This window comes from Eschrichtius robustus, chromosome 4, assembly GCF_028021215.1.
Source record: "Eschrichtius robustus isolate mEscRob2 chromosome 4, mEscRob2.pri, whole genome shotgun sequence".
NCBI classification, from domain to species: Eukaryota; Metazoa; Chordata; class Mammalia; order Artiodactyla; family Eschrichtiidae; genus Eschrichtius; species Eschrichtius robustus.
This window is the reverse complement of record NC_090827.1, coordinates 41,645,023-41,662,126: the sequence shown is the minus strand read 5'-3', so window position 1 is coordinate 41,662,126 and position 17,104 is coordinate 41,645,023. Positions and strand designations below refer to the sequence as shown.

The 17,104-nt window shown below is 44.4% G+C and overlaps 1 protein-coding gene and 1 pseudogene across 12 annotated transcripts in view; one reads left to right on the top strand and one right to left on the bottom strand.

Moving 5' to 3' along the window:
• Positions 1-17,104, top strand: part of SH3D19 (SH3 domain containing 19) — a 179,475-nt gene that overhangs the window by 146,841 nt on the left and 15,530 nt on the right. For 11 of the 12 annotated variants that reach the window (XM_068542612.1, XM_068542613.1, XM_068542611.1 and 8 more), the window contains 5 exons: positions 2,133-2,248; positions 7,772-7,833; positions 8,895-9,159; positions 11,488-11,556; positions 11,726-11,866. In XM_068542612.1, coding sequence (XP_068398713.1) covers positions 2,133-2,248; positions 7,772-7,833; positions 8,895-9,159; positions 11,488-11,556; positions 11,726-11,866 — 653 coding nt within the window. The remainder of the gene's footprint in view (positions 1-2,132; positions 2,249-7,771; positions 7,834-8,894; positions 9,160-11,487; positions 11,557-11,725; positions 11,867-17,104) is intronic. The other variant, XM_068542615.1, reaches the window with a different exon arrangement.
• Positions 12,884-13,596, bottom strand: LOC137764043 (transmembrane and ubiquitin-like domain-containing protein 1 pseudogene; annotated as a pseudogene).

The window sequence follows — 17,104 nt, the reverse complement described above, 5'->3', positions numbered from 1 at the left end:
TAGAGTCACACAGGGTGTACCTAACTCCACTCAGATGTGAAACGTCAATCAGGGAAGCTCATTAGAGACTCAGTACCCAGGGTTTTTGTTGGGGGCTGGTTACATGGACACCTCTAGGAATTATGGCATGTACCAAAATGCCAGATTTCCCAGAAGGAAAGCAGGTGTTCAGCATACACCATATTCTTTTGTTTTATCAGTTCTAGAAATGGTGCGAAGCTTCCCGAAATCCAAGTTCCTAGGTGCCAGCAAGGACCAACCTTGTAACTCAGGCCTGCTATGTTTACTCTTTTCTACACACTTATAAATTGGATTAATAGTCCTGAAATCCTGAGAAGGGTATATTGAGAAAGCACCTTTATTTATTATCCTGACAAACCTCCAGTAACTATTAGAAAGCTGAGTTCTGTACTGCTATATGTGAGAGAACTGAAGTGCCAGTTCCTAGAGAATTCATTCTATTTATATCAAAAACCAGTTCCCCTGAATTTTATTATTACAATTATTAATCAATGCATATATTGCTGTGGAGGAAAAAAAAAATAAGACTTTTGGTGTCCAAAGAACTTGGAATGGACAAGAAAAGAAAGGAACAGCTTTGTGGTGCAAAACTCCTTGCTCTGAACCTGTCGGCTTCTTCCTCTGGGGACCTGTTTCTTCTGACTAGGATGTCCTTTCCCCAGATCTCTGCATGGCTCCCTCCTTCACTGTTCCTTCAGGTCTTTGCTCAAATGCCACTTTTCTCACTGAGCACTCCGCTGACCACATAGTTTGAAATTGAAAATCTCCACCTCTCCCACATACCCACACCAGATAATTACTATGTCCCTTCCTTCCCATAAGCTATCTCCTCTCTGCTTTCATATTCTTACTGCTTTGTGACCTTCAGTAAGGAAACTGCAGCACAGAGAAAATCTTCAAGATGGCGACTGAGTTGGACCGTCCCTGTGTGCGTCTTAATTCCCCGCGCAGCACTGCCTCTCAACTAAGAACACTCGTCTGTCTCTAAATCATTGTTTTCCTAGGAGCTGGCCTGGGTATTTTTCCCCTTTTGAGAGTGTTTTCCTGTCTGTGGATAAAACAGGAAACCTGACAAATCATCCTCTTGTTTTGTTATAGGTTTTTCATGTGAAATGGAAGCAGAGAGTGTTCATTTGAATGGGAAAAATTCCTATCTCCTTTAAATGCCCAAACCAGTAAAAGGTGGCTTTAGCCTCCGTTAGTATGTTACAGTCATCCTCTCTCCAAGTGTTTTGCACACAGATTTTAATTAGCTGTCACTAATTAAATCTGGTCATCTTTGTTTTCTTTTTAAAATAAGTTGGGAGTGCACTATCTCTGGGTTAAGGATGTAGTTTGGATGTAAAGATATTGCTTGTTAAAATGGGAGCAATTAAGCCCATTAATCTGGAGCTAATATATTAGAAAACACATTTAATTATTTGGATGGGGGAGGGTTGGATACACTACCTATTAGGAAGCAGCATGCCTTACTAAAATGAGTACAGGCTTTTGGTTTCAAACCCATCTGACCATTACTAGCATTAAGACCTGACTAGCTCATTTATTTTCTTCTCAGCTTCAGTTTCTTCATCTGTAAAATGGGTAGGATATTATCTAGTATAGTGCTGTCCAATATGGTAGCCAATAGCCACATGTGGCTACTGAGCACTTGAAATGTGGCTAATGCAACTGAGGGACTGAAATTTTAATTTTATTTTATTTTAATTAAGATTTAAGTTTAAATTGCCACGTGTGGCTACTAGCTAGTAGACTCAACAGATCTAGCACTTAGATTGAGGCTGGTTTGGAGAAATGTACATGAATAAAGTGCCTTAACTTAATGTGTGGCCCATAGAAGGTTCTCAACAAATGCTGGCTTGCTGTTGTAATTATTTAGTATTATTTTTAATCTCTATAAAACATTTGGTAAAATTAACTGATGCCTACTAACTCATCAATTTTCTGAGGTTTGCCAGAAGATCTTTCTCATTTGCTTAGCTATCCATTCTTTGTGTGGATCTTTTACAATAGCCATTTTCCTAATAGGGAACCAAGCTGTAATCATTTCATCCCTTGAAACCCCCGAAGACTAGAAATTATTGATTAATTAATTACTGCTATTTTTCCAGGTTCACATGAGGAGGATCCACAAAGCCCACCTCCTCTCCCTACTGAAAAACCTATTGGAAACACCTTCAGCACAGTATCCGGAAAACTCGGTAATGCTGACAGAACTAGAAACTTGGTAAGTGGTCATTATAGGTAATCTTAGGTTGAAGACTAAGCTATGCGCTAATTTTAAGTAATCAGCTGATGTCTAAATTATTTTACTATTGGCCAGATAAAACCAATTTCTAAGCTCCATGTACTTATTTAATATTTTTTAAATGCCTATAGAATAAAAGAATTAGGCTAATTCATTGTACTTCATCATAAAATAATTTGCCCTATACCAATATTATGGCATTCTTTTAAATAGCATTAATAATGAGGAAGTTATTGAAAATCTCTAAAAACCTTTAATTTTTGTGGAAACAGATTTAGTTCAATTATCAGGTTTTATTTAAAATACCAAATTAGGGACTTTCCTGGTGGTCCAGTGGTAAAGAATCCGCCTTACAACGCAGGGGACGTGGGTTTAATCCCTGGTCAGGGCACTAAGATCCCACATGCCACGTGCGGGGCGACTAAGCCCGCGCACCACAACTACTGAGCCTGCGCGCCTCAACCAGAGCCCGTGTGCCTCAAACTACAGAGTCCACGCGCCCTGGAACCCGCGCGCCACAACTGCAGAGCCCATGCTCCCTGGAGCCTGCATGCCACAACTAGAGAAAAGAAAACCCGCACACCTCAACTAGAGAGAAGCCCGTGAGCCGCAACAAAAGATCCGCATGCCTCAATGAAGATCCTGCGTGCCGCAACTAAGACCCAATGCAGCCAAAAATAAATAAAATAAATAAATAATAAATAGATCTTTAAAAAAATAAAATAAAATAAAATACTGACTTAGTGACATAATTTTAAGATAATTATCATAAGAATTTGTTCATCTGAAATTTAGGAGAGAAGCATTTTTTAAATTTAAAAAGTAGTGCTTTATCATGTACTTGTTAACAGATGGTGGTAAAAGTTTCTTTTTTAATTTCAACCTCAATACTGTTTTTCCATACTTTTTGAAATTCCCATATGATAGATTATCTTTAAGGTTTGTTTCAAAAGAAACCAGTTCTTAAAGTCTTTGAGCCAAATTTTCAGTTCAAACTTCATAATAGTTTTATATTTGTGCATTAACTATGCTATTATACATGCAAACCCATCTAATCATCTAGTGAAGAGAAATTTCTTTGAAGGAGACATTAAATTGAATTAGCCAATGTCAAGTTAATGAGATTTTTCTGTAGGCTGAATTAAAATTTAGTGATCACTTACATTTCAAAGTACTTGGTAATAAATTTTTACTAAAACTGGGCTAGGAACTTCCGTGGCAGTCCGGTGGTTAAGACTCCACGCTTCCAGTGCAGGGGGTGCGGGTTTGATCCCTGGTCAGGGAACTAAGATCCCACATGCCGTGCAGCAGAGCCAAAAAAATTGAAAAAAAACTGGGCCAAGACGACCCAAAAGAGGATGATAGGGCTCCTACCATACTATTGTTGAATGGGAAAATCCCAAATTTCCACGGAGGAAAAGTTACTTGAGAGGGTTACTGGCTTCTACTCTAAAGGGTTGTAAAGAAGAATGAGAGGCTGATGAGTAGGCATACACAGCATTCACTGAGTCACCTCATGGGCTTTGGAAACCCATAAAGCTCTATTAAAATATTAAGTATTATTCCATTTGGTGTTAAGCAGTCCACAAAGCAACTCCAACATTTTAGAAAAAAACATGGAAAGTAAGTTAGAATAAACCAAGCCATCTGGAGAGGGACCCTATTCATAACTGTTTGTATCTCACATGAACAACATGAGGGAAATCCTGTCCTGCGCTGTTTACAAAGGGTGGGGGCCGGAGGGGGGCGCGGTCAAAGCACTCTGTGCTGTACTGTAATGAATACATACCCTAATAGACACACTGGGTCTGAAGGAAGAAGAGGAGAGAAAAAGACCACAAGTTAAATGATTTGGCTGAAGTCATGCACTTAGATTTCCAGGGCCCAAAAGTCAAAACTATGCCTGAGAAATTCCTTTGGTTTTGAGAATTACAATTACTGAGTGAATTTTATTTCTTTTTTTTTTTTTTTTTTTTTTTTAACCCTTGTGTCGAGGGCTGACTTTCAATAGATCGCAGCGAGGGAGCTGCTCTGCTATGTACGAAACCCCGACCCAGAAGCAGGTCGTCTACGAATGGTTTAGCACCAGGTTCCCCACGAACGTGCGGTGCGTGACGGGCGAGGGGGCGGCCGCCTTTCCGGCCGCACCCCGTGTCCCAGGACGAAGGGCTCTCCGCACCGGACCCCGGTCCCGACGCACGGCGGGGCGCGCCGCGCCGCGCCCTGGGGGACGCGGGCGGCGGCCCGCCGGTGGGGACGGCGGGGGACCGGCTCTCCGAGGCCAACCGAGGCTCCCGCGGCGCTGCCGTGTCGTTCCGCCTGGGCGGGATTCTGACTTAGAGGCGTTCAGTCATAATCCACTGAGTGAATTTTAGATCAGAGGCCAGAAAGGCTTCAGGTGTTGGGGAGGGTCTCTAGAAAGAGTGCTTCGCCGCTGTGATGACCCATGAGGAAAGGGATGGTCTTTGAAAGTTGTGTCTTCTGACGAGGCACAGGACAAAGACCCTTGACTATTTCTCCTGCCTTGAGTGCCGAGGAACTTTCCATCTCAGGACAAGGTGGCTGTAGCTGCAGAATCTCACTTTCTTCGCTTAAACGATGAGGGAATCCAGGGTGAGGAACATCAGGAGCCACTGGAGCTGTTCTGTCAGCAGGAGCAGACGCTTCTGTGGAAACCCAAGGCTCCCAGAGCCTCCCGCGAGGCGGGTGCCAGCCGGTGCCAGAGGAGAGTCAGGGGACGCTGTCCAGAAGGTGGAAGGAGTCACAGCCGCAGCACAGGAGATGGCTAATGAATTCAGGACATGAGAAGTGGTACCAGTTCTTGGAGAAAAAAGAGAAAGCACATCTTCAGAGGCTGCTCAGTGATTCCAACAGACAAGAATGTGGTTTTGGAAGGAATATCTGTTTTTTGAAAAAAACAAAACAAACAAAAAAACAGGGAATTATTTTGAAATTAGAATATAAGAAACCATTCCAAAGAACATGAACAAAAAGAGGGCATCTGCAGGGCAGTACAAGCCGAAAAACCAACTTCACCTGGAGCTAAAATGCTCACCCGAACACATCAGAAGCCAAAGTTCACGGATGTCAGAGCTAGAGAAAAACTACAAAAAGCAGGTACAGAGGAGCTCCATTCATGTGTGGACTCTTGAAGAGCAGGAAATCCCTAATCAGTAATCTGCCAAAGACTGTCACCAGAACCTGCACACAAACCTGGACCTGAGCAAACACGAGACAGTGGCTCCTACAGGAACCAAGCCCCTGCTCTCAGTATTTGACGTGTGTCAGGTGCAGCAGTGCCTTTTGAAATGTGCCTAACAGTCCCGGGGGATTTGAGTGTGCTGCCTTTTTTTCTGATTTATTTTTGCTCATTATAGAAAATTGAGAAATTAAAAATATATTTAAGATTTCCCATGAAAGTAAAACCAGAGAAAACTATATTTGGTACAAGATTTGGATTATATGGTATGTGTTTATTAAAGTACATCATCTATAACTTTCCATGTCAGATTTATATATCTATATTTTAAAAAATCTGCCCTTAATTATTAAGGTGTCTAACAACTGTAATTTTGAGGAAAGCTATAAAAGTTCCTACCTATCTGCTAGAGTGTTTTTCTCTTTGCTTGTTTGTTTTAATTTTAAAGGCAGCCAAAGAAATAAATGAGTTTTTCAAGTATCATAGCAGTATTTGTCAGGGGGCACATAGGCAACAGTGTACTTATAAGGCATGGATGATAGTCTGGAATATTGCAGGGTTTATGAGCTGGTGACTTGCCTCACTACATTAACTGAGTTCATTAGTGAAACCAAGTTTTAAGGGCATCTTAATTTGTTTTTCAAAATGGGATTATAAAACATTGAAACATATTCAAGTGATCGCAGTGATTAGCAATTAATCATTTGGTATTTAAGGAAAACTTGTAAATATTCAGTTTGAATTAAAAACCATAGAAGAGAGTTTTAACTCATTTGTAAGATAAGAAGGGGGAAAACAGCCTGAATTAGCCCAAAGATTTCCAAGCTATAGTTAAACCTCTTTTACAAAAAAAGGCAGTATATGGGTTTCCCTGGTGGTGCAGTGGTTAAGAATCCGCCTGCCACTGCAGCGGACACGGGTTTGAGCCCTGGTCCGGGAAGATCCCACATGCCGTGGAGCAACTAAGCCCATGCACCACAACTACTGAGCCTGCGCTCTAGAACCTGCGAGCCACAACTACTGAGCCCGCGCGCCTAGGGCCCATGCTCCGCAAAAAGAGAAGCCACTGCAGTGAGAAGCCCGCGCACCGCAACGAAGAGTAGCCCCTGCTCGCCGCAACTACAGAAACCCCGTGTGCAGCAACGAAGACCCAACACAGCCAAAAATAAATAAATAAATAAGATAAATAAATTAAAAAAAAAAAAAAGGCAGTATAATTTCAAAGAGCTGGCATTTTTCCCTCTCAGGTGGTCTTGGAGAAATATTATTTCCTGGAGGTCAGTGGTGAGGGCTTAGAAAGTAGGAAAGGTTAAAAAAGAGACTCAGAATTAGAAGGATTTAGTGAGGACTTTTCCCTAAGAAACAGAAGTCTTGGCTTTAAGATCCTTTGACTCCTCATTCAACAGAATATCTGAAAATGTTTTCCATGTATTATACTCATTTCCCAATCCCTGGACCGTAACATGTTCGGAAAGCCTATTTAATTAGCACAGTTTGAACCCCTTCTGAAGAAATCTTCCTGTTGACCCCCATACTTCCAATTTCTCTCATCTACTTTCAAGCCAAAGCATTCCAACTCTCCCTATCTTTTGTTTTTCACACTACCCCCCTTTGCTTTTTCCTACAGAATTCTCAGCACATCCAACCCCTTTGCTGTAGTGGTACAAGCTAAGCTCTCTGCTTTCTCGGGCCTTTTCTGTTCTTCCTCACATGCCTTCCTTTCAGGCCACCCCTTAAGCTTCTGTTGTGTTCCACCTCCGTCCAGTTCAAAACCCACCACACAATGTGGAAACCATCCAGTATGAGAGATCTGCCTGTTCTAAGCAAAACGAACCGGTCACCACCTCACTTACTATGTGTTTAAACTTAGGAGCACTGCATATCTTAAATGTTGTCATGGGATAAATAAATGCCATATTTTTAAAAAATTCCCTACGGTGTCTGCTTAAATTGCTGCTGTGTGACCCAACATGATTTAAACAGCATCCTTAATTCCTCAGAATATGCTGGGTGTGTAACCATGCAGTGCAGTTGGTTGGGCCGGTGTCCACAGTAGCAGGACACCCCCCTCCCTGCCCGGCCTCTTCCTCTCTGTTTTCACGTGCATTGTGACATGGACAATGTAGCTAGGAATGAGAAATGAGTTAATATTGCTTAAGACTAAAAAACTCTTTTAATCTCCTTTCTGTAACTCAGCTACATTTCCACTTTATAGATCCAGCCAAAAAGTTGTCCATAATTCCTCTTGAAAAGCTCTTGTTTCAGATTCATCTTAACTAAAAATCATTCTCTGATACTTGCAGGAATCTGACCATGCTGGTCAGTCAGGAGGTTCTGTGCGAGGACCCCCAAGGTTGCCACCGAGGTAAGTAAGCACGGGAAAACTTCTAAAAAGTCAGTTAGAGAAAAACTAATGACTCCGAGACTGGACTCTCTTTTCTATCACGAAAACTGAGTGTTGCTGGCCTTCGATCTTCTTCTAGAGATACATTTAACTCACAAATTCACCCAGGCCACTAGCCCACAGTCTGCTTCTGACAGCAGGTGTAGGAGTCTCTGCTCCTTTTTTAACGCAATCCAAAAACTCACAGAGCACACACATGGATATCTATTACCTTTCCTCAAACAAATGAACAAGACTCCTTTCTGAACCTAAAACACAACTCCACTTCTGGAATACACACGCGCATATACACACACATACATACATACACACACTCGCTCGCTCTCTCCCTGTTACCAGAAACCAGCCTGGTTTTTGGCATTTCCAAAGGGAGACAGGCCTCCTGAGCTCAGAGGTGACCAGCCCTCCTGAGTTCCAGGGCTATTTAGACAAAAAACTGTGATGTTATCAGAAGACATTACTATGTTGGAAATTATTTTTATCATAGGGATTAAGGAAAGGCTTTCAAAGTAATAATTGTCCTGTCCCATTTTCAGAACTAGCTTTCTTTAATCTAAATTAGTGTTTTAATAATGATTCCTATAACATGAATATTAGGGGAGTTTGACGTACCTTTTCTAATCATGTACAAGACTCTATCACATATACCTGATATCTTATTGTAAGCTTTTCATCTCAGACTTTGGTAGAAAGTGCTTAGTTTTCTGAAACAGTCATGGTGTGTTTAAGAGCAAATGGGGCCTTAGAGAGCTCACGATAGTAAATGCTTGTTTGTCTTGAACTAATCAATCTGTAGTGCAAGATAAGGGGAAGCTGGAACATCATGGCATTTCTTCAAATAATAATGTTTAATGCAGCAGTCATTTGCTAAAAAATAGCATAGCCTGCATGTTTCAGTAAATGGTATTTACACTAGCAGAAAGCTGTGTGTGTGTGTGTGTGTGTGTGTGTGTGTACGAAAGGACAAAACAGAACCTACTACCGATCAAACACTGACTCCCAGCTACCACATTGACTTTCAGACCTGTAAATGGAAAAGTCATACCAGCTCGACAGCCTCCTCCCAGGGGGGCCCCTGAGAGGCCACCTCCCCCAAAACTTCCTGCAACCAGAACAGCAAATAAAAAACTGCCTTTTAATCGGTCTTCTTCCGACATGCATCTTCAGAAAAAACCAAGTAACCTGGCATCTGGACTCTCAAAAGCCAAGAGTCAAGTCCTTAAAAATCAAGATCCGGTGCTGCCCCCTCGCCCCAAACCAGGACACCCTCTCTACAGGAAATACATGGTAAATTTAGCTTTTAAAAATGTTTGTGGTCAAGAGGTTTGTCCTGAAGTATACGTAAGATCCTTATTCCTTAGAAAAAGATGATGAGACCACTGTGGAATTGCCCCTTGACACTGAGCGCTTTAGAAAAGTAGGCCATGTTAAAACCTAGGTCTTTTAAAGCAGGGTTTCATTATTAGGAGAAATATAGGAAAAGGAAGCAGGGCAGACAAGGATTGCAACCTGCTGTCTGGCTTGACCAAACAGAAACTCTGAAAAACCTGACCCAGTAGGTTACACTGATGGGAGTATCTCTGACAGATATTATATTCATATCTTGATATAGTTTATATCTTATAGCTACCTTGCCCACAGAGTAAAATTTGAAGTAGAAAGAAAGTTCTTATTAGTTTTTCCCTCATTTTCCACTTTTGTAAACCTGATTATCATGGTACATTTAATAGTTACCAGTTAGAAGTTTTCATCAATAATTGAGATAGTTGAGATATTAATTTTGTTCTCTTTGAATGTTTTTCTCATCATATGACCTTAAGCCTTTGTCTTCGGAGTTGATGTGCTCTCTCTGTTTTGGTCAGGTTAACCTGATGAAATCTAGAACAAATTAAAATGATAAGGAGAGCAGGAGTGTTGGCACTTTTTAAAACAATTGTACAACAGTGGGTCTTAACAAGAACAGCAATTATTCATTTCATTATTGTTCTACATTTCCATCATTGAGCTGGAAATTGTTTTCACTTTAAGCAATTTAGGATGTTTTTCCTCTTCCTAAGGGAAGGGTGTAGACAGATAAGAAGGAGGTAGGATATTCATATATATTCATATTCATTTAAACTGATACAATTTTAATTGCTAAAACCCAGGGGTGTACTTTGGGATAAGATACTTAAAACTAATTAACAAATAAAAGCAGTAGCTGATGTGTTGAATACTTATAAGCCAGGCATTCTTCGAAGCACTTTATATATAAATAACTCATTTATTCCTCACACCAACCCTGTAAAGTAGATACTATTATTATCTCTATTATACAGATGAAGAAAATAAGACTCAGAGAGATTAAGCAGCCTGTCCAGGGTCACACATCCAGTAATGGTAGAGCCAATATTCGAACACAGACTGACTGGCTCTGAGCCCATGCTCTTTCCCATTAGGCCATACTAGGAAAACAGTGTTAGTGGGGCTTCCCCAGCGGTCCAGTGGTTAGGACTCTGTGCTTCCACTGCAGGAGGCACTGGTTCGATCCCTGGTCGGGGAACTAAGATCCCGCAAGCCATGCTGTGCAGCCAAAAAAAAAAAAAACAGAAAATAGTGTTACTAACTGTAAAGTCTCTGCTTGCATTGGCTGTTCCGTGTCAAGAGCCTCAGTTGGGGGAATGAGGTTTTGCTTATAGATCTTAGCATAGCGGTATAATGTCAACAAAGCATTTGAACAACTCAAAGAAATCAATAAATTCAAAATGATGGTGTATTAGTGTGTCTCTTTACGAAATAATTCCTTAAATCCCTCATTGTTCCTGTGGCCGCCCCACCATTAAATTGCTAACCAGGGTAACCTGGGTGCCTTGGGCGCCCTGGTGCTCTGGCAGAGATGCTGGGGGGCAGCACGACCCGCCCCAGCCTCCCAGGGCCACACCCTCGTACTCTACATCTTTGCTCCTAAGTGCAGCCTCCCTTTCCTTGTTGGAAGCGAGCTTGTGTGATCCCACGTCCTGGGTACGCCTTTTATATTGCACAGGCCCTCTGACCCGCGCTCATCAGCCAGAATTTACCAAGGCGGGAAACAGTTCTCTGGCCAGAGTAAAAGCCATTCTAAGATCAGACAGGGCTGAGTGGACCAGGAATGACTGAGGTCAGGCAGGGAGATGGGTTTAAGTAGATGCTTGTACCAGAGCGACTGCAGGAGCAGATGAGATTGAAGGCGGATGGAAGCGGCCAGTCCAGCCCCGCAGGGGAGGCACCAGTCCCCTATCAGCCGCCCCTGAACTAAAGGCCGTGAGGTCAGGTGCTGAGTATTTACCCTTCCGACGTCCTGGGGACTTGGTGGACCTTGTCCTGTAGAGCAGACCTTCCTGGATGTGGTTGTTAAGGGAACTTTAGGCCACCTTCAGCTGCCGAGGTCCTGTGGGCTCAGCTCCAGGCCCTCGAGGTCTCTGAGCATCCTGAGAAGTGGCAGCCCCACCAACTAGATCCCGAGCTTGAGGAAGCCGAGTGAAGACCTTAACTGCTGGAGGTTATACTGCAGGCGCACGTGCCAAATCCCCACATGATCAGCCGCTTAGGACGAGGTTATTTGATTGTGAATAATCCTTTTATTGGTTTATGTTTAAGCTGTCTGTGCCTCACGGAATTGCCAATGAAGACATTGTCCCGCAAAACCCTGGAGAACTTTCTTGTAAGGTAAAGTAGAGCTCTTTCTTTACTGACTAATGTAAAAAAAAAATCTCCGGCCTCTGTTACTGTTTTACACGTTATTAAATGCTTTAGGCTCCAAAGATTAAAATGTGGGAAAAGTAATAATGTTTTATTAAATAATAATTGCTTCAGAGAGTGATATCGTACCTTCCAGCGTGGGGACGTCCTTGTGATACTGAAGCAGGCGGAAGGTAATTACTTGGAGTGCCGTAAGGGAGCCGACGCTGGCAGAGTTCACCTGTCTCACATGAAGATCATCACCCCACTTGATGAACATCTCAGAAGCAGGCCGAACGTGAGGAATTAATATTGTACCGCCTTCATATCACACATGGCAGCACATTTCATAGAACTATTAATTATAGCTCATTCTCAGGTTTTTATTAGCACGTTTATTTTAACCAGAGTAAAAATTACAGTAGCGTTTTATTCCATTTTAAGAATAAATTACTTCTAAGAGACTTGCCACTGCCATACTGATCACTTTGATACAGTGACTACCATGTGTTTTGCCTTCCTCGCATCGTGCTGACTTACTGCAACCAGGACACTCAGTCATTAATTTTCAACCGTGAGAGCTGTTTATTTTTGAAATAATGTAAACATGTTTACCAAAGTACTAGAGATTAGTTTTCTAACAGAATGGATAACTATTTTAAAGGCGGCCCTATAAATACTAAGCCTGACATTAAAAAATACTTCCCTTTAAGATTTAAGCTTAATATAAACCTCATTTCTCTGCTTATAGCCCATAAAAATAATGAAATGAGATGTTCCAACAACCTGAAGTCACAATTTAGGCCTAACAAATTTGTCGAGCCTGGGAGAATACAATGATTTTTTTCTTTTTTAAACTTCACAGTTATTTAATCTGCACATGTTCCAGAGAACCCCCTCCACCCTTCCCAGCTCCCCTTCTCCAGCCCCTCACAGTCCTTGAGTCCCTAAATCAGCCCAAGGAGCTGTCAGGGACTAGAGTGGCTGGATTGTCAGGCAGAACACTAAGAAGGGCCCAGGGGCGTGGCCCGGCTCTGCCCAGCGCCAGGGCAGCAACAACAGCTGTCTGACCCAGAGGAGCTGACTGTTAGTGGGTGCTGAGGGCCAGCTGCCCCGGGGGATGGCCCAGAGCCATGAAGGTCACAGGGAGGGGCCTCCACTGGCCCCTGGAGTGCTCTGCAGCACAGGGCTGGGATCCAGGGTAGTGGGAAGAGGCAGGTCGGAGAGGCAGGCCTAGGCAGACAGCAGCTCCCACCGTGTCATGGGGAGCAAGGTCCGGAGGGGCCAGCAACACTGCCAAGAGCCCGTGGAGGCACTACGGGCGGAACATGGCAAAGGCCAGGAGACTGGGGAGCAGGGTGAAGCCGGCCAGCCCCAGAGTGGCGGTCAGGGGAAAGAAGGGCCGGTACTGGATCTGGCAGTCCCAGAGCAGCAGGGGCAGGAGCAGGCTGCCTACTGCCAGCCCGGAGGGGCCTGGCTCTGACCCCGGTGGGCAGGGTGGGTGTGGGGGACCCTCCCGAGTGGGCACATGGCAATGGAGAAGGCAGTTAGGAGGGAGGTGAAGGCTGCCCAGGGTCTGGGTGTCGTCTCCTAACAGTTGCCCTTGGTAGATGAGTCGCACGTGCTGTTCCCGGCCAGGAAATTGGGTCCTTTTCAGGGAGCCAATGGTGTCATGGGGCCAGGCCCTGCCCATCTGCTCTGAATCGTTGAGGAATTTCAGCCGTAGTACTGGGGGCTCCTGGAGGGGTCTGGAGGCGGCGGCGTTGCTGGGAGCCCCACGCCAGGCTCTGGCTGTGCAGCCTGACTGTGTCTCAGGCTGGGGGTCTCGGCTCCTGGGGCCTCCCCTCTGATGCCGTCAGTGACCGCCATGGCTTCTCTGGGCTGTGTCGGTGTTGGGGTCCCTGACGGCTGGGGCAGTGGATCAGTGCCCTCGGCAGTGTGTGTTGAGGCCCAGGCGAGAGCCAGCACCGGAAGGCAGGCACGCACCGCGAAAAGGATGGTCACCTCATCACCCACTGTCAGGGCCATGGCACCTGCCTTGCCCGCTGCACTACCGAGCTGGGGAGGCACAAAGAACCCGTGAGGGGCTGGCTCACCCGCCAGGAGCCCTCCGAACTTCAGGGGGCTCCTGACGCCACCCCACCCCAACTCTCCCACAGTCCTCATACCTCTGCCCGCATACCCGAGCCCCGCCCTGGGACACGGACTGCTCTGACGCCCAGTTGTCCCAGACCTGCCCCACGTACCCCTTCCCATCACCAAATCCCAAGTCCTAATTTTTTGTAACCTAAGATCTAGGTCTTTAACCAGCTCCCCAGTTCGCCCAAACCCTATTCCGAGGTCAGGGCCTTGACCTTCTAAGAGACCTTCCTCTAAATTCAACCCCCACCAAACTGCACCCCAAAGCTTACCTGTTCTTCCCGTCCAGGGCATCTCAAAGTTCATCTACTCCTTCGTCTCGTTCACCCAAAGCTTATCTACTCTTCCGTCGCTGAAGTTTCTCCAAGGGGGAAGAAGAAGGTCTCTGCACACACCCGCGCACGCGCACACACACACACACACCCCCACACCGCCCCGTTACCATTTACCCAAACCCCGACCCGCGGCGCGGGGCCGCTTCCCAAGGCTTCCACACGCCAAACGTCAAACTGCGCCCTTTGGCAAACTGGAACCTCCGAGGATTGCCACCCCCCGCCCAACTCGGCCCCTCCTGGTCCCCTCACACCCCAGCCCGAGGCGGCCCGACCCCGCGCCTCCCCTGGAAGCCTCTCCACACCCAGCCTGCTGCAGGACCCCAGATCTCGCCCGGGAATCCGAGACTTCGCCCTCCCCGCCCCCATCCTCCATCACCGCTCCCATCTTCCCGCCCCACACACCCATCCCCGAGCGGCGGGAGCGCCAATATAATGATTATTGAAGGTCGTTTGTTCAGCAAGAAAAATGCCTTTGGACAGTTTATAGAGTTATGTTTTTAAAAGAGCTTCTTAAAGTATCCAGTTAAATTTTCACTATTAGGTAATGTAGCAAATATGAAAAATGAGACCCATCTGTCATTTAAACCAAGTAAAGTACTTGGTTTGTCATTCAGCCTAGTTTTCATAATCTCGTCCAATTCTTTCTTCTTAGAAGGCAGCTTATCATTTGATGTTTGCTAAGAAACTAAAAATTTGAATTTCAGAGAGCAGGGAAGCTATGTCTTACGCTAGTTGCAGCTGGGATACTGAGATTTCTGACTTTGGTCCACACGGGGAAGGTTCTTCTGTTAACTCATTTTCGCTCTGTTTTGATGCAGCATTAACATCTGTCACCGCTCTTCTTCCTCTCTCAGAGCACACTGATGGGTAACCATGGGAGCTGTACTGTCAAAAAGCTCTCCTTGATGAAAATAGAAGCTGAAAAAATTACGTTGTTCTTTTATAGAAGCCCACAGTTTTGTCCGGTTGAAACATTATCTTATTCATGCTTGTGCCATAGACTGGCAGAGAGGTGGCTGCCGAGGGCCAACAGCTGGTAACACTAAAGTGGAGCCTCTCTTAGGCTCTGGGTCACAGCTAACATGACATTTTTTTTAGAAAAATAAAACCTATTTGAAAGCCTAGTTTTAAGGTAAATATTTCTAAAAATGTGTTATGCTTTCCCCTACCTTAGTCAGCAGAAGGCACTGCACATTATCGGTTGAGGTTGGGCTGTCAGAGCTGGGAGGCGGGGGACTGTCACCTCACTTGGTTCTCAGCACAGACGCGGGTTTCAGTTCCCCTCCCACCACCTGAGGCGGTGATCTGACCTCCCTGAACTTCATTTTTTAAATATGTGAAGTAGGTATGATAATTCCTCACAGAGTTGATTATACAATTGATTTATCGTTATGATTCCATTTATATTAAGTCCAGAATAGGTAAATCCAGAAGGTAGATTAGTGGTTGCCCAGGGCTGGGGGGAGGGTGAGTGGGGAGAGACTGCTAATGGGTGGGAGGCTTCTTGAGGGAGTGATAAAAATGTTCTAAAGTTAGATTGTGGTGATGGTCACACAATTCTGTGAATATACTAAACCTAGGTACACTTTAAATGGGTGAATTTTGTGGTATATGAATTATATCTCAAAGGTGCTTAAAAAATTAAATGAGCTAATTAATGCATATAAGGTGTTTAACACAGTGAGTAGTGCATAGTGGGTGAACAGTGAATATCAGCTTTTTTTTTTTTTTTTTTGGCGGCACTGCACGGCATATGAGATCTTAGTTCCCCGACCAGGGATAGAACCCGTGCCCACTGCAGTGGAAGTGCGGAGCCCTAACCACTGGACCGCCAGGTCCTGATATTAGCTGTTCTTATTACTCATTAGTATTAACCATTATAGTCATACTGTCATACTAGAAAGAGCTTTGAAATATGTTGGATTTTCCTCCCAGATACCCACCCTAATGGTATGGTCTGAGTTGTACAGACCCTTGTGGCCAATCCTGTTCACCTGTGCCTCTCGCCCTTCATCTGCCAGGCCAAGGTGATGAGCAGCATTCCAGGGGTGGCCATGCATGGAAGGCAGAGAAGGGAAACTGAGAGGCCCAGGTTACCATCCCACCTCTTCTACCTTCTCAGGCTTGTGTTTAGATCTTGGTCCATCTGGAGGTTCATGTTTGTGTTTGGTGTGGGGTAGGCCTCTGACTTTACTTTTTCCAGCAGATGGAAAGCCATCTAGCCTAACACCACTTAGTGAGCAGTCATTCCTTTTTCCACAGATGTAAATCAGAAAAAAATGAAAACCACACATACACACATGTAATAAATTGTGTAAATAATAATTTTTAAAACCCTCTAGGCTTAAAATATCTCACAGTTCCTTTCCACAATCCCTGAAATTCCCATCATGCCCATGTATTTAGGGAAAAGCACTGAGCATCCTCTACGAAAATGTCAGTGTTGCTTTGGTAAACTAATACACTGAGCTGCCATTAGCTATTCCTCTATTACCATTCAGCTGACATGAGAGAAGGCAGCGTGCCTATGCAGGTGCGTTTTGACTGATTCAGAAAAGAGTCGAGCAAAGGTGCTGCAGGGCAGAAGTGGAAGGAGTGGACCTCGATCCCTGCTGAGCGTCGTGGCCAGGGGAGGGGCGAGCCCTGAGGGGACAGGAGCCATTGAAGGAGGGAAGAGAAAAGAAAGGGCACAAAAATTTGCCTTCATTTATTCCACAGGTTTGCCAGTATTGAAGAATTTTAAGTTATAATTTCAAATAATATCCTTCAGTCAGATTTGGTGATGATGTGGATAAGCCTGTCTCTTCATATAAAGAAACTAAGATTAACAGCTGCCTGTCAATAAGAAATGGTCACTCTTCAAATTCAGCTTCTCCTCTGGCCAGTCTAAGCAGTTGGTTAGATGGGTAGAGAATATTGAATTCTCTTTGCTAATTTACTTAGAATTACTGGTGAATAAACCATTCAGATTAAATAGGAAATCCAGGCCAGGCATGGGAGGTAGCATTGGCTTTCAAATTAGAGAAAGCATTCAGTTAAGTGGTAATAAATGAAATGGATTT